The following is a 17,366-nucleotide window of genomic DNA, read 5'->3' on the forward strand; positions in this document are numbered from 1 at the left end:
GCGCGTCCCGCCTCCCGCCAGCCGCAGCGGGCACGGGGAGCCAGGGCTGCCCGCCTGCCTCCCCCGGGGCTCGAATGGCCGCGGTCTCGCCGCGCCGACCCCTCACGCGGGCGCTCGTAGCTGCGGGTGGGAGCGGGGACCCCTCACAGCCTCCTCCATCTTAGCGGCCGCCGCCATCTTGGGCCTGGCGCACGGGCGGCCCAGCGGAACGAGGGGTGCCGGGCAGGACCCACCCGGCGGGACCGGAGGTAGCGGGCAGGACACAGCCGACGGGACCGGAGGTGCCCGGGCAGGACCCACTCGGTGACCGGCAGCCCCCGCGGTGACGGGAACACAGCCAGTTCCCGGGGGTCTTCGGCTCATATCCCCCCCGCCCCCCTTGGGCTCAGGGCCCGCTCCCACAGCAACAGGCTGCCCGCTCATCCCCGGCCTGTTCCGGGAACACCCGAGCAGCCCTTGGCACGCTTCGGAACCCCTCGTGTGTCCGCCGGGAACACCCGAGCGGTGCTCGGCACACTTCGGGACTTTACGCGTGCCCGCCGGGGACACCCGAGAGCGGCCACCGCTGCCGATGGGATTCGGGCATCTCCGGACAGGCCCTAGAGCACTTCGGTTTTGTCCGGAATGCGGCCCGGCAGTTCCGGCGGCGGCCGATAAACAGCCATTGGCCGCGCCGCGCGGGGCTGGGGTGGAAGTGTGGGCGGGCGACGTCACTTCCGGAGAGTGACGGAGCGGCGGGTCAGAGGCGGCAGCAAAATGGCGGCGCCTGAGGAACGGGAGCTGACGGCGGAACAGACCGAGAAGCTGCTGCAGTTCCAGGTGCCACGTCCTGGGGGGCCCGTGCCGGCCGGCGGGAGCGGGGGAGGCGGTGCATGGACACGGAACGAGCTGAGCTGGGCCCGCCCCGCCGGCGCTGGGGGGTACGGGGCTCACAGAGCCGGATAGGCCCGTCCTGGAGCGGGGTGTCGAGCTGGGCATGAGGGCACGGTGAGAGGAGAGACACCTGTGGTCGCAGTCCTGGCCGGGGTGAGTGAGATTTCTGTGCCCCTAACGCTTTGTCGGGGCGATGTTCTGTCATCGCTAATAGGGAGGCGAGAGGTGGCTGCTCAGTAAACTCCTTGCAAGAAAAACTCCTTGGTAAGTCCCGGCCATTTTAATTAGTCTGAAATTTTTCCTTGTCGTAGCTGGAGAGCCTTTCCTGGCACCGAGGGAGAGTTATCCAGTGGGTTTCTGCGGAGCATAGTCCCTGTCCCTCAGGATTGGGTAACGCCGCTGGAAACTGTAATGATCTAATCTGTGTCTGCTACACAGCACAGGCAAGGTCGCTTAACCTTTGGTTTGCGAGGCCTGGGGCTGTGTGGCAGATGAGTGATCATAAACACACTCTGAAGATGTGGTTTATTGAGGAGAAAACAGTGCTGGGCAGCTGAAATTCTTAGGGTTGCTCAGTGATGAGTAACTAAATGTGCTGAGCAATGAAAATTACCTTCAGGTATCTTGGGTTTTGTTTCTGAGCTGTAGGACATCGTGTGGCATCCCTTGGATTGCAGTTCTTTTACAAATACAATGATTGCTTTTAAGAGTGCTCTGTCTGCTTTTGTTGCTTTACATTATTTTTTTGAAGACTGTGCATTGGAGGTGTGGTGTGATGTAACTGTAGATTTAAAGGGACTCCAGAGGCATCTGGCCCTGCCTTCCCCAGGTGAGACAGTGCAGGTGTTCATCATTCCACACACTGACTTCCCAAGCCTTCACCTGATTCACAGCCCCCTGACTTAATTACCCAGCTGAGGTGTTTTCCCATGACTGGACCCATGAGGAAACTTGCTTTACAGATGTCCCCTCTAAATCTACTGCAAATGGAGCTGTTTGGGCAGTCAAATTAAATAGAGACTAAAGGCACAGAGCAGTGTTAGCCATTGCTGTCCCTGTGCTGCCTGGTGAGTAGGTGAGGGTTTTGCACATACAAATGTCCCATTCTCTTGCTGTGAGATATCCTGGTTCTTGCTCATCTGCTTGGTCTGGACAGGTAGGACCAGCTGCTCTCACTGCTGCCTCTGCTGCTGTTTTCAAACCCCTGTGGGTAGCTGTGAAGTGAAATAATCCTGTTTCCCAGTGCTGCCTGGTGTTGTCATGGACTGAGGGCTGCCAGGGAACCAGAAGGAGGGATTCATGCTTTAGTCCAGCTTCCTGTCAAGCTCTGGTTTGAGGCACAGGGAAACACTCCTCAGGCTGTAAAGGGGAGAAACTCTTTCAGTTAGACCACTGCTGTGCAGAGCCAGATGTGAAAGCTGTGGTCCAGAAGGCTTGGATACCAGCCAGAATCCTCCCTCTTCTGTCTTCTGGGGTGTGTTGGATCAGCTTTCTCCAGGGCTAATGACAGACCCCACTGGTGATTCCTTCTCCTCTGATATGTCACATCTAGCTGAGAAGGGCTCGGGTGTGAGTCCTGCTGTATCCTCAAAAGTAAATCAGTCCACTTGGAAGAGATCTTTTTCTCAGACTCCAATAGGAAGAATGAGGTGTTTGGAGAGATTAGGTAAGTGTCATTAAAATAATTTGTACATTGCTACAAGTCAGCTTGGAAAGCCTTCAGGGATCCCTGCTGAGTTTGCAGGGAACACTTCAGTGTTTTCAAGGATAATTTCACACTTTGTGATGTGCCATCATAAGTAGGCTGTACAGCATTCCATGGTGACAGAGCATTGCACTTCCACAGAAGGTTACATCCCACTGCACTGTGAATAGAGCAGGAAAGAAGGCAGGATGACAAGGATGAGGTAAGGAATAGTAGAAGGCCCTCAGTGAGTTGGAGAGCCAAAGGGAGGGAAGCACTGAGCAAGGAGTGCTATTCACCTAGCAAAGAGCTGGTTGGGGTGAAGATGCTGTTGCCCTGAAGTGTTTAACTTCTGCTGGAGAGTGCACCTTTCCAGGCAGAGGTGGATGTGCTGTCCTGGCCCGAGCTGTTGGGCACAGTTCTGTGTTAGTGCCTGCTCTGCATTAATTCCACTGATGTTTGTGTGGTGGGTTCTGTAGTGCTCATACAAACAGCTTTGCTGGCAGAATGCTGAAACCAGCAGCTTCCTTCTGGTGGGCAGGGCTGGAACAGGGCAGCTCCCTGCACCATGCTGGGGCAGGTTAGTAAAGGAAAAAAATCAGTAGAGAGAACTGGGATAAACTTGAAATGAAAGCAACGAAGCCTCTTGCGTGCTTTCAGCCTCCCATTTACTGCCAGAGAACTGGCTAATAATGTAAGAGAATAAAAGCATCTAAATTTTTCATCTGTCAAGACCTCACTGTCCTGACATTTGGAGAGAGAAGTTTGCTGTGAACAGTTTAGGAAAGCCGTGGAGATATGATCCATTTGGGAGATGGAAGAAACAGCAGAGCAGCTTCTGTAGGATCTGGATATTGATCTGTGCCCATTACACTTGGGCTGATGTCTGATATTGTAATATGCTAATGTAATGTAATGGAGTGTTATTTGCAAGAGAGTTGGCACTTGTATAATCTCTGACTTCAGCTGGGGAAAACAGAATGCTCAAGGCTGGATATGGCTCTGATTTAGGGGAAAGAGGAAACGTGAAACTCCAGGCAGCTTTCCCACTCAGTGTATCCATCAAAACCCTCAGAAAGGCATTTGCTGTAATATGCAATGAGAAACTCTTGGTTAAGGCGTTTTTCCAGTTAGAACTCAGATGTTCTTTACCCTTGGAAAGCAATTCTCTGGAATTTGGCAGCGGGTTGAGAAGCAAGAGCAGTGCCAGTTAGTCCTGTGGATTTGCATCTCCTGTGCTGTATTTCAACATCGGAGCCTATCTGTAGAGGCAACGGTTTCGTAAGTCCAGTTTACAACCTTTGTCCACTCAGGGGTATTCCTTCTGCTTTTGAAGCATGAAATTGTACTTTCCACTACTTCAGTATTGAGAAGATTCTGAGCAGTCTCAAAGGTGAGAGATACAAATAATTATCTCCAGCAAAAGCTTCTTATGCTTTACAATAACACTCTTGCTTTGGTGGTTGAGAAGCCACTATTGAACTTTTCTGGCATTTGTGGAATTTAATATTTTGTTTTTTGAAATATTGGCCACTATGTTGAGCTTGGATTTATTTGAAGGTTTGAGAGTGCTGGTGTAATGGGACTAATTTTAACTACTTATTTCTGTAAGAGCCGTGCTCTTAAAGGCAGCTAATAAGAGATAGAGCAGCAAGGCTTGAAGATGCTGGTTATTGTCTTAGCCCTGATGACACTAAGAATGTGCTGGTGTGCCATGTGTATAAGTCTGTGGCTGAACAAAGTTCACCAGAGATGCTGAGGCAGTGGAAATAATGTGGAGTTTCAAGTTTCTGATCTGTTTCCATGACTTGGTGAAGCAGGGGCCGTAGGAATGTCATGAGGGTGATAATGACGAGTATCAGTGTTGGCCAGCAAGAGTCGTCTGAAGTGGCAGTTGAACCGTGGTCCTGCCATTCCTTACATCGGGCGTGGGTCATTCTGAACCCTGGTGTGTCTCCAGAACATGGTGGAGCTGTGGTGTATCCAGTGGAGCACATCAGAGTAACAGCCAGCAAGGTGTTGAGTGTTAAAAGCTGCCTTTGCCACGCAGTTTTTTCTGCAGTGTTTAATTGTGAAGCCTCATTGATCAGACAAGTGGCAGGAGCGCTCGGCACTGTGCTGCTTGGAGTGGCTTTGTCACTTCTGGTTTGAGTTGAGAGCAGCTGAATTAAGATGCTAAGGAAAAAGAAATAAAAGGAAATTCATCTCCCTGGAGAGCTCGTGTAGAAGACTGAGAAGTGACTAGAGCTGGCTGTCACTGTGGTGGTGGTCAGGAGGGGTGAAGTTGGCTGGCTCTGGTGCCTTTGTGGAACTCAGGTCTTGCAAATGCTGCAGTGATTCAGTGCTCATTAAATGCTTGTTGATAGCTCTGCTGCTTTTTGACCTAAAACTGCAGAAGAATTTTGCATAATTTAAAAAGAAGGGAATGCTCTTAGTGCTCACAGATAATCCAGGCATTTAGGGACAAAGGTGTAAATGAGTTTCTGAATCTTGTAAACTTTGTAAACACCAGCAGAATTTCCAGGGTATTGAGGAGTGGTGATCAGAAGAATTTCAAGGCTCTGAAATAAACACATTGTGACTCCACTGTAAAATCAATTAATTGAGTAGATTGCAGGTGCCTTTAATGGTGTCCTTCTAAAAAGACAATGAAGTGCCTGCTGTAGGAACTCAGGTTGAAAAAATAAAGCCAGAATGCAAAACAAATTGAATAAAAAATAAATAAAAAATGAAGTCAGGATACAAACCCTAAATTTTACTCTGTGAAGCACATCTTTAAAGAAAGATAGCTAAACTTAAACATTAAATTATGAAACTGAGTGATAATCAAAGGTATTCTAGCAGCAACAGCTGAGTTCACTGAGCTTTATTTCTTCTATGAAATCCAATTCTGCAGTGTTCCCTTGCGAGGCTTGCGGCAGACTTACTTTTTAATAAATATTTATACACCACTGAACAGCGACTTGAAGTGCTTTTTTTTTCCTGAAGTTCTGCAGTCTCAATGCTTTAAACAGTCTGATTGGTTCTGTGCAGCAGAATGAAAATGATTTTTGCCCAGTAGATTGGAGAGAAGGTGATGATCTGGAGACTTAATGAGAAAGAAGCCAAGAAATGCTGAAAAGTTTGAACTGAGCCCAGAGATTGAATAGGGCATTTGTCCACAGTGTTTGTTACTCGGGTGGAAATGGCATGTGGAATGTATGAATGGGGGCAGGGAGGGGAATAGATGCACCATCCTTCTCCAGTAATAAAACAATTCAGTGCATTCTTAACTGGTCAGCCTGTCAGGAGTGCGTCAAGGGCTTTTCAAGGAAGCAAGGAAAACATCTGCTCAGACCTTAAAGCAAGTGCAGTGGGGAGAGATGTTTCTGTGGCATAGTGACAGGGGTGTTCCCTCCAGCAAACGTTTGTCTCTGTTCAGGAGGCGTTCACGTAGCTTCCTGTAATAACAGACACAATTGTTTGATCTCCTGTGCAGAAATTCTGATTGGCACAGGGCTAAAATACACCCAGTGGCTTTGAGGTTTGTCGGTGTGTTTGGACTGTTTTCTGTTTCAGGCCATGTGTTGGACTGTTCCTGCTTTTTTTACTACACTGTTTACTATACTTTTTTTACTTCCCCTGTGATGCTGGGAACATCACCTTCAGTAATGCTTGGCTCATTTTGGTTTTAGTTTCTGTTTATGCTGGCAGTGAGTGGAGTAACAGTCATCTTGAGTTTTCAGAAATGCTTTCTCTGTATTTTGAGTTCAAGGTGATGTTTGAGGACATTGGCCTGGCACATCTTTTCAGAGTGAAGCCCGTGGGCAGTACTGTGTTAAACCCTTGACTGTGCTGAGTGCTGTTGTAGTGACAGACCTTGGGCACACTGGGAGTTGTCTGGTGCTGGAAGGGTGCAAAGGCCTGTTTGAGGCCTCCTGTGTGTTTATGGGTCACTCTGTTCTTAAACTCGGAGCAGGGCACTTAAAAAATGAGCATTGTGATAATGTGCTGTGGTAACTCCCATCTGTGCTCGTGCATTGTTAAGAGCAGTCAAAATGCAGCCCTTCCTGGTGCTCATCTGCTTTTATTCTCCTTCTTTAGGACTTGACTGGCATAGAGTCCATGGACCAATGTCGCCACACACTGGAGCAGCACAACTGGAACATAGAGGTACCACTGAAAATGCTTGTAGCAGTTTCCAAGAACCTGGATTAAATGCAGCCCTCTGTGGGAGGTGGGGGGCCTACCAGTAAGATTAATCTGTCCCCCCCTGGATTTACCCAAGTAGCTCTTAAGAGCTATATCTCCACACCTCTGGTTTCATCCAAACACAGCAGAGTCATTATGGCTCTGAACAATCCCTTGACTGGCACACCATGTGGCCTCCCATGGAGCCTGTGTGCTGGCTGTCATGGAGAAGGCTTTCCACATGGAAAAGAGCACTGGTGGCTGCTGTTTGTCAGGAGTTGTGCTCATCCAGTGCCCTGGGGCTGTGGACAAGTAATACCCACTGTCACTGTCCAAAGTACAAAAACCATAAGATGCCTGAAACCTCCCTTTGCTCTTCCTTATGTCAAAGGCAGCTGTGCAGGACCGACTGAACGAGCAAGAGGGTGTCCCAAGTGTCTTTAATCCTCCTCCACTGCGGCCGTTGCAGGTCAATACAGCTGACCACAGGATCTACAGCTACGTTGTCTCAAGGCCACAGCCAAGGGCAAGTTATCTTACAGTGGATTTTGTCCTGCTTCTTGGCTGACTCTATGAATATAGAACTTGCAAGCAGGGAAAGAAATTGTTTCTTTGCATGCTGTTATCTCCTTTCTAAATATTTTATCTTACGAAAACAAAATGTAGAGCTATTCATTCAGTTTCTGTTACTGCTGTGGAGATTTTCTCCATGCTGTGATTCACAGTATGAGGACATTTTTTTTTTGTCATAGACTGTCTTGCTGTGGTGTAGTAAAGCCTTTTGATCGGTTGAATTGGAACAAAGGACTGTCCCCTCCATGTGGCAGTGATAATGTTTTTCTTTTTTGAGCCCCCCTTAAATGTGTATTAACTAGAATACAGTATCAATTACTTTCATTAATGTTCTACAAACAGATTTGCACAAGCACCTGTAAGATTTGATGCTGTTAGTCTTTTTGTATAGTTAAGAAAATTAATTCTGTATTTGTAATTGCAGGGGCTGTTAGGATGGGGTTACTACTTCATAATGCTTCCATTCCGATTTACCTATTACACGTTACTTGATATATTTAGGTAAGTCCTTGTTTGTGCTGACTCACTTATTGACTGCATCAGGGAACACACTAGCTCGGATTTGTCTGGATCTCTGTCACTTAGATCTTTAAGCCTCATGGCAGATTTTCCATTTGTTTGCTTAACTGGCATTATCTGTAGCCTTGTAAAGTTCCTGTGCTGTTTAGTAAGAAATAAATCTTGTTGCAGAGAAAAAGAGCACTTGCAGCTCTGTAAATGAAGTGTTTAGTTGGATCTCTAACTCCACTCAGCTTTACAGTCTTGAGTGCCACACAAAGGGGTTGCAAAGCAGTGTCCAGCTGTTTGGTATTCTTGGACAAACATCAGAATCGTGTCCCATTGGGGTGGGCCACAGGTTAACTTGCCCCTAATTCCTGGATGTTATTTGGCAAAACCCAAACTGTAACCACCTCTGCTTTATTCCCTTTGGTGTCTATTGACTCTTCTCCCTTTACTGCCCCAAAGCACTAATTCTCCTTGTCTCCTTTACAGCACTGAGAGAGGGAAAAGGGAAGGGTAGTGGTGGTAGATAGTCAGCAGTCCTGCCATCTGCCCCGGTTTGGCAGTTTTCCCTGTTGTATTACATTTTTTCCCCATTAAAGACATTTCCAAAGTTCAGTGTATCTTCTGTGCATCAGTAGAACTAAACAGCACGGATATCTGCCTTGCAGTGAAGTTTTTTCAGCTTCAGAGGAATGACAGTTTCATAGGACTCGTAGTGTAATGTTCTCTTTCTGCAGCTCTCTGTACATTGAAATTGTTAGTTCTGGATTAGCAGAAATGCAGTTTTCAAAGTTATCTGGCCAAAACTGTGTGGCTTTTAACAGCCCATCTTTGACTAAATTCTTCAAACCTCCTGCTGTTGGTGTGGCTTATGCTTGATGCTTCAGAGGAAGCTGAAACTGTTTAATCACACAGAATTCAGATCCTTACTGATCCCTGGCATGAGATGAATCTTCATTGGGGGTTGGTTCTGTAGCAGTGGTATCGGTTTGGAGCGGATATCAGTTTAGGTCCAGATTATAAATGTTCAAGGGTCTCAGCTATGACTTTTTTCCTCTTTATGAATCCCAGTGACTATTTGTAGAAAAGAAAACCTGTGCCTCAAGAAGTCAGTGAGCTGAATTTCCAGTGTCCTCTGCTTCCTTCCTAGGTTTGCTCTGCGTTTTATACGCCCTGATCCTCGTAGTCGGGTCACCGACCCAGTGGGTGACATTATTTCGTTTATTCATATGTTTGAGGAAAAATATGGGAGGATACACCCTGTCTTCTACCAGGGAACTTACAGCCAGGTCAGTGTCATGTGTTGGTGCCTAGGTCCTGGGGAGTGGTGATTTTGCCACGTGGTATCAGGGCCTACGTGGCCAAATCGCTTTTCATCTACAAGCCCAGCATTTATCCCCAAACTCTCTTAACAGGGTAATGGAGAGCTAGTGAACAAGTGTATTGGGAAACCAGTGTCTGCCAGGCTTGATGATTTGCCAAGCCTGCAAAGTTGGAAAGCAAAGCTACTCTGGCTGTTCCTCAACCGTCTGTGTGACTCTGTAGCCGACAGCTTTTCTTTGTAGTCCTGCCTTTGTTTTTATAAACTGGTGTGCTGTGCCAGAGTCTGTCCTTCTGTTCACCAAATTGGGATTAACTGCCTGGGCTTGTATCACAATGCAACTTCACAACAGTTCAGGGCCTCAAAATTGAGAGGGAACCCCTAAGAAATTATGGGAGGTGAGTGTTCCATATATCAAATCTGAGGGGGCTCTCTGTAGAAGAGGAATATCCCCATGGACACTGCCTCTTGCACAGCTTCTCTCAGCCTGGCCAAGGGAAGGGTCTCCTGCAGAGCATCCCATCAGAGAGTTGGATCAGCACTGCTTCCCAAGTGCCTGGGGAAAAAGTGTCAGTGCCTGTCTGCTCCACACTGCACAGTGATGGAGCTCACCGCCTCTGCAGCTCTTTCAGGCTCCTCTGTCATTCCTGGAATCCAGACTCAAGTAATTGTGGAATGGTTAGGCTACCAAAACTCAGTGCCAGTAAAACAGGGAGCATATTGTGCACTTATCCTGTGGTCTTATTAAAAACGTTCTTGGGTGGTTGGAATCCAGACACTATAGATGTGCAAAGGGAGGGATTCTTTTCTTTGTTGTCTGGTTTTTGGGGGGCCTGCAGCATTATTTCTTACCTGTTTTAATAGAGTTTTCATTTGGTGTGATCTGAAGATTGTGTCCTGTGCAGGCTCAGGGGAAAGCTCAGCCTTGGCCACTGTGAGTCCAAGGGCTGAAGGAGGTTCTTCACTGCTAGCTGAGTCTGGTGAGGCAGCTGAGGTGTCAGCCCATGTCATTGCCTACCTAGTTTCACTCTGAGTTCAGTGTTCCCCAAAGCCACATCCTGAGAGGATATGAGAGAACACCACTGTAGCCCTCTTAAATAAAGGCTGATTTAGAAAGTCTGACAGGTTCATCCTCCGCTGCTGCTTCACTAAAACCACTCTAGTGGCAGAGTAATGGCCAGGGTCACACAAGCCTTGTGGGTGCTGCATTCCCCTTGCTCAGAGACCAAGTAACTTTACCTCCTCTGCTCTTATGCCAAGGCACTGAACGATGCCAAGCGGGAGCTGCGCTTCCTGTTGGTTTATCTTCATGGAGATGACCACCAAGACACAGATGAGTTCTGCCGGTAGGTAGGAGAATTTCCCAAATAGTTGTCTTTGCACTTGAAATGCAGCTTCCCTCACATGGTTTCTTCTCATCCCCCAGCAATACACTGTGTGCACCTGAGGTCATCACCCTCATCAACACTAGAATGCTCTTCTGGGCTTGCTCAACCAATAAACCAGAGGGATACAGAGGTGAGTGTGTCCCTCCTGGGCTTTACCTGTCCCCTCCTGTCTCTGGAACAAGCCAGATTCTGTTTGACAAATTTACACATGTGAAACACTCTCTTGTCTACTTGCACAAAATACAACAGATTTCAGTATTGCATGGGGAAATATATGTGTTGGTTTCCTGGGAGATCTCAAAAGATTTGGATGCCAAGGAAATACGTTCTGATCTTCACCTCCACCATTCTGTGTGTTCCTGGGCAGTTGTAGTTCTGTGCTCATTGCTGTGGGCATTTAGTCTGCTTTCAGTGCCTTGGCAATGGGACTTCGTGGTTGTGGTGGGGATAAACTGAGTGGAGAAACAAGTATCCAACTAGATCTGTCCTTAACACTGGCTCCGGTGACGCCTGGGGCCAGGAATGACTTGTTAGGTGCATTCTTTCCCTTTCTGAGAAAGTCACCTTAATCCACACCCAATCTCTGTGTCTCCTCAAAAGCCCACAGTGTTTGAGAGCTGTTGATACCTGGCCAGACAGCATTTGTTAAGGATTTGCTGCAAGTGGAGCCTTTTCCCAAAGTTCTGTTCATGGCTCCTGTGTTGTTTCCACCATTTCTGTTTCATGGGTCAGGAAAATGCTACATTTGGGTCACTCTTGGCTCCATAGTTCTGCTCCCAGTTATCAACAACTTGAGAGAACAGCTCTCTGAGGAGACAGTCTTTGACTTATTCCTATTTCATTGCTGCAGTGCTTTGGAGTCACAGCCTGGGGAGCAGAGCTGGAAGGGATCATGGTCTTCCATTTAATCCCTGAGCTGCTCTGATTTTGTTTGGGGGGCTCCACTGGTAATAAAGGCTCCAAGTTGCATGATGTACCATGTGTTTTAAGGAGGGGATCGACAGCCATATATGAACAGTAACTTAAGCACATCATCTGTTCCATTCCCTTCTTCAGACAGAGCCTGCCTCCAGCAAAGCCAACCTAAATTTGTTCAGAAATGTTCCATGTGGACATACTGCCATCTCCCCCATGACAGTTTCTTCCTGAGTCCAACTATCTCCAATCACCTGAGCAAGTGTTTCCATGTGCTTGTCCTGTGTTTCTCTTCCTGCAGTTTAAACCCATGGCTTTGTCTCATTTTTGAATGGACATTCAAAGCCATTTACTTCCTTCCCGCTTGAGTTAAAAGAGCCTTTTTTGGTTACTTGAAAGCTTGGGGTTTTTCCCCATCAGTCTTTGTGCTCCCAAAGCCATTTCCTCCCTTTGCTAACTTAACAGGGTTTAATTTTCAAAATGGAGCCTGAGGCCTTTTTTGCCTTGGAAGAGAGAATGTCTGGGGCAGGTGCTTTCCTTGGCCTTTAGTGATGGGAAGCATTTGTGCTGTACCCTTGGTGGCCCATGTGGGTGGGGTGGTGACGTTTGTGCCTGTTGCAGTGTCCCAGGCCCTGCGGGAGAACACGTACCCGTTCCTGGCCGTGATCATGCTCAAGGACCGCAGGATGACCGTGGTTGGGCGGCTGGAAGGCCTCATCCAGGCTGATGACCTCATCAATCAGCTGATGTTCATCATGGATGCCAACCAGACATACCTGGTGTCTGAGCGCCTGGAAAGGTAGGGTGGGACCAGAGCTCCAGTAACAAAACCGTGTTGAGGCAGGCTCTGCTCTGTCCCCTTTCTCCCTCCAGACACCGTGTGCAGGCACATAGCTCAGCACCTCTGGTTCTGTGACACAGCCCACGGGCTCTCCTCTTACCAGGGGGATCATCAGTCCGTAAATTCAGGCCATCTTATAGCCAGCGAGCCAGATGTGTTGCACACACAGTCCCACCACTGAAAGGTGGGTGTGAGTACTCTGTTCTCTGCAATTGCAGCACACCTTTGGCATGCTGGAGCTTTGCAGGGAAAGCTTGGACAATAGCCAGTAGGATCTAAGTGGCAGCAAAGGCATTGCAGGCAGGAGAGCTGGTGTCCACAGCCAGCTGGTGACTGTGTGCTGCTGCCTGGGCTGGCTGTGCTGAGCTCTGGCTGCTTTTCTGGTGGGGCCTCACAAGTCCCTGGTCACTCTTAAGGATGCACAGGTTGCATCCAAAACAGGATCCTACCATTTAACTTTCTGTCTGTCCCTCCTCTGCCTCACACTCTGTGTGAGGACCCAGTAACACGTTCCAGTTTATGAAATGTGCAAGGAATTACCTGAAGGAGATGAAACGAGGAAGAGTCTCAAATATGAGGCAGGAATCTTGGGCACTGTTCTTGTGCTGTCTGTCAGCTCTGTCAGGCTGCAGGGGTTCAGAAGCCTTTTAAGATCAGTTCTACCCACCCTTGCAAAGCAGTTTGATTGTGAGGGACTGCGGGGACCTGGCTTGGCCTTTTGGGAGCTTGTGGTACCCCAGGCTTTACCTGCTGTGTGCTTCTATGAGTTGGAGGCTGTCCCTGCACCCTTGGGTCTGCCCTCAGCCTGCCATCCCCTCACTTCAGGGCCTCTTAGCCCTGACCACTTCCCACTCGTGTCTGCAGGGAAGAGAGGAACCAAACCCAAGTCCTGAGGCAGCAGCAGGACGAGGCATATCTGGCATCCTTGCGTGCGGACCAGGAAAAGGAGCGCAAGAAGAAGGAGGAAAGGGAGAGGAAGAAGAAGAAGGAGGAGGAAGTGCAGCAGCAAAAACTGGCAGAGGAGAGGCGGCGACAGGTGAGAGCAGAGGGGTTGCAGGAGGGGCTGCAGTGTCCTGGCCTGCAGTAGGAATTGTGAGTGCACAGCCATTGCTCCTGCTCCCTCCTTGCCTTGCAGACCCTGCAGGAGGAGAAGGAGCGGAAGTCGGAATGCCTTCCTCCAGAACCGCATCCCGACGACCCAGAGAGCGTCAAGATCATTTTCAAGCTGCCTAACGATTCCAGAGTGGAGCGGCGATTCCACTTCACACAGTCCCTGACGGTGAGCTTGGGGCAGAGCTAAGGGACCTTCCAGAGCAGAGGGGTGAAGAGACTTGCAGGTGGCTCAGCAAACCTTTTTTCCCCTTGGACTTGCCAAATGGTGACCTTTGCTGAGAGCCTTGGCAGGCAGAGCTGCTCCTTGGTAAGAAGAGTGCTGTGGAAGAGGAGAGAAAATGGAAGAAGCTTTCTTTGCCTCCTGAAAAGCTGGAAGGTGTCTCTGCCCATGACAGGGCAGGGTGGGACTATATAATCTTTAAAGTCCCTTCCAACCCTTAACATTCTATAATTATATAGAATATATATATATTCTATTCTAATTCCACTGCTCCCTATGAAATAAAGGTGTAGGAGGAGTCAGAAAGTGTCTGTTCTCCTCAGTGCTCTGTGCCAAGCCCAGGTTCATGTGTTCCAAGGAAATGGCTGTCTTGAGTCTACATTGCAGTGATGGTGCAAATTTGGGAGCCTTCCCCGCATCAGGGATTTGCTCTGGCTGTGTCACTGCTCCCCCAGCTGGCAGTTATTTCTGTGCTTCTTTCCCAGGTGATCCACGACTTCCTGTTCTCCTTGAAAGAAAGCCCTGAGAAGTTCCAGATTGAGGCCAACTTCCCTCGCCGTGTCCTGCCCTGCCTCCCTACAGAGGAGTGGCCCAACCCCCCAACGCTGCAGGAGGCCGGACTCAGCCACACGGAAGTCCTCTTTGTGCAGGACCTCACGGACGATTGACACTTCTTTTTGGTTTTGTTTTTGTTTTGTTGTTTCGTTTGGTTTTTTTTGTTTTTTTTTTTGTTTTTTTTTTCCAGAAGACACAAAACGGAAAGAGAAATTCATATTATTATTATAATACAATATTTTTTTTAAAAGACTGCGTACAAACGAGGGATCAGAGACCACATGGCCTGTGCCAGCTGTGCTGCGTGTGTGCGCTGGCGAGAGGACGCGTGCGCACGGCCATCCCCTGCACCGGGGGGGCACGCAGGGGGAGCTGGTGTTGCCCCTCTGCCCTCCCTGGGGAGGAACAGGAATGGCAGCTCTTGGTAATTATTGCTTTTATTGATGACAATAATAATAAAACCCCAGCAACCCAACATCTCGTGAAGATTTGATACTCTGCTGCTCCTGAGAGACACAAGACCGAGCACCGGAACGTGCTGGGATTGGGGTGGGGGGAAAGGGCTGGACAGACTCTCTTCAGCTTCCCTCTGTGTATAAATACTGTTCTTTTAATATTTCTCTTGCTTTGTAATGACCAAAGGAGATTGGGGTTGACTATAGTATTAACTTTTTGATAAAGAGCTGGTTCGATTCTTACCCATGTGGGGCCTTGCCCAGGGTTCTTAGCCTGCGTAGTGTAATAAACTCTGCCTCTAGCATGTCTGTGCTGATGCTTTCTGCCCATGCCCCAGGGAGGGGGTGAGCTGCTGTGACTTGGGGCTCCCAGAAGTGTGGGTGCACTCAGCTTCTGGTCTCCCACTGGTGCTTTTGTGCCAGTGGAGCTGTTGCGTGAGGAGGGCGTGCCCAGCACAGGGGATGGCAGGGCTGGGGCTGCTGCTGTGCCACCTCCTGTGGCATCAGCTCTGGGCTCAGGGAGAGAGGGAGCTGATGAGGCTGGGTCAGCCCTCGTGGAGCAGGTGGAGAAGGGAGGTGAGTGTAAGGCTGGTCCCTGCCAGAGGCTGGGCCAAGGCTGTGGAGCTGTGCCATCAGCTGCCCAAAGGCAGCGGTAGGAGCCTGTTCCTGCAGTGACCTGGTCTGGAGCCAAGAATGGTTGGGGGTGGAAGGAATCTCAGAGCACATCTCACTCCACCCTCCTGCCATGGGCAGGAACACAGGGATAGCCTCTTCCCTGGCCCAGGGAATGCTGGAGGGTTGGGATGGAGGAGAGGTGGAAGGTGTCCCACTGCTGTGGCTGGAGCTGTCCCAGGATAGCAGCCAGGAGGACTTTCCCATCTCTGTGCAAACTGAGGGGTCGGTAGGTGAGAAGGAGGGGGTGTGTGGTGCTGCTCAAAACCAGATCCTGCTGGGGCAAAGCATCCAACCAGTCCCTGCTCCCACCCTCAGGCCCTCCTGGGCTCTCCTCCAAGCCTCTCTCCAGGGCCCTTCCAGCTGCAGCAGCTCCTTCCCATCCCTGGCCCCCACACTTCCCCTCAAGCCCCCATGGAGACAAGCGCTGGGCCCAGTGTGTTGGTATACATCATACATTTATTAGTGAATATCCCTCTCAAAATCAGCCACAACATTAAAAAAAATAATGATTGCACTACTTGGTCAAGCAGAACTAGCAACTTTCATTTTAAAAAAAGTACAAATCTGTTAAAAATTTCAATCAGTATAATACACATATATATAATACAACATACTAGTTATGTTAAATGCTACAAAACCAATATGATTCCAATGGAATGGAAAAAAACAAACACTTTTAGAGCTTTAAGAACCTTTTTTTTCTATATATTAGCCTTTTTTCAAATACATACATGGGAAAAATGAGGTAACTGTAAAATGTGCAAGTAACAGAGCAAAAAAAATTATATATATATATTTATATATATATATATATATATAAAAACTTTCTAACACAGAACACACGTCCTAGCACCTTCCGGGGAGCCGCGGGGAACGCGGGGGTCCCACCGGAGGGCCCGGGGACTGGTATAATAGAACAGTAAACAGTCCACTATCCCACCACAGGAATTCATTGGTAAACAGTGGTATCTACAGCGCAGTCAGCAATCACAAACACCCTAAATAATTGTTTTTTAGTATTTTTTTTTTGTCATTTTTTCTTTTTGTTATTTTTTTTTAAATGATACTTTTAGCTGCTCATTGGAATAAATTCTGCAGCACACGAGCTGTGAGCTTTCGAGTCGCCGTCAAAGGACCGTAAGGCTTTCCTGGCTCCCTGGGCAGCGCGAGGGCGGGAGGGGAGGAGGGGGCGTCTCCGGGGGCGCGAAGCCGGGGACTCCTTTGGTTATCTGTCACTGAGTGAGGGACGGGGAAGGGGCCGGGGTCCTGCCCAAGGGGCACCGAGCCCAGCGGTGCCGGCGCCCGTGCCACGGCAGAGCGGGTGGCGCCGGGCCGGGGCCCTTGGCCTCGATGCTCCGCACAGAGGGCGGCCGCCGGAGAGGTGGGAAAGGGCAGCGAGGGGGAGCTGGCCCGTAGCCCCCCACTGCTCGCCACCCCCCCCGCGCCCGACCGGGCAGCGTCCGGGGCCGGCCCACCGGTGGCTGGCACTGCCCTCTGGCCCTCAGCGTGGGGGAACACCACCGTGCCCACCCCATGTGCCAGGCGCGGCCCCTCACCTCGCACCCGGCCGAGCCACCGCCGGGGGCCAGCCCCGCGCCTGCCCCCCGCCCCGCGGGGAGCCGCCCCGTCCCACCCCGGTCCCTTGCACACGCCGCCGCCGCGGGCGCGGACCCCGCGGGGACGGCCCTGAAAGTCTCACGGTCCTGCTGTGGCGTTGCGGACATGTGCAGTACAGTGCATGGCAGTATCAGCTGAGCACAAAAACCCCTCTCCCCACCCCCCTCACCCCACAGCCGGCTAGACGTAGCCAAGACCACGTTCCAAGCTGGTCAGACATGCATGCATATTTGTGAACATTTACATAGGGCTGGCGTCCGCTCGGAAGCTCCCAGGCGTCAGCGACGCGCCAGGAGGGGAGGGCGGTGCTCTCACCACCACCCCTGCCACCGCCTCCCGTCACCCTCCTCGCTAATTAATCATGCAAAACAACGGCCACGCGGGATTGATGGAGCCGGGCGGCGGCGTGGCGGCTTCTCCCCCAGCGCCTGCAGGGGCTGGGGGAATACGGTGGCAAGGGGA

At 49.8% G+C, this 17,366-nt stretch overlaps 1 protein-coding gene across 2 annotated transcripts; it reads left to right on the forward strand.

Annotated features, from left to right (window-relative positions):
• The first annotated feature begins 58 nt into the window (after positions 1-58).
• Positions 59-14,917, forward strand: FAF2 (Fas associated factor family member 2). Of its 2 annotated transcripts, none has more exons than XM_053990857.1 (11): positions 59-819; positions 6,641-6,709; positions 7,119-7,253; positions 7,725-7,801; positions 8,955-9,093; positions 10,386-10,471; positions 10,552-10,643; positions 12,050-12,227; positions 13,134-13,305; positions 13,405-13,548; positions 14,088-14,917. In XM_053990857.1, exons 1-11 carry the CDS (start codon positions 757-759, stop codon positions 14,268-14,270), a joined length of 1,338 nt encoding a protein of 445 aa, XP_053846832.1. In that variant the 5' UTR covers positions 59-756; the 3' UTR covers positions 14,271-14,917. The 2 variants fall into 2 exon arrangements, with proteins under 2 accessions (XP_053846832.1, XP_053846833.1); XM_053990858.1 differs by lacking the exon at positions 59-819 and adding an exon at positions 3,402-3,950.
• Positions 14,918-17,366: the final 2,449 nt, after the last annotated feature.

Source organism: Vidua macroura, chromosome 15 (genome assembly GCF_024509145.1).
Source record: "Vidua macroura isolate BioBank_ID:100142 chromosome 15, ASM2450914v1, whole genome shotgun sequence".
NCBI lineage: Eukaryota > Metazoa > Chordata > Aves > Passeriformes > Viduidae > Vidua > Vidua macroura.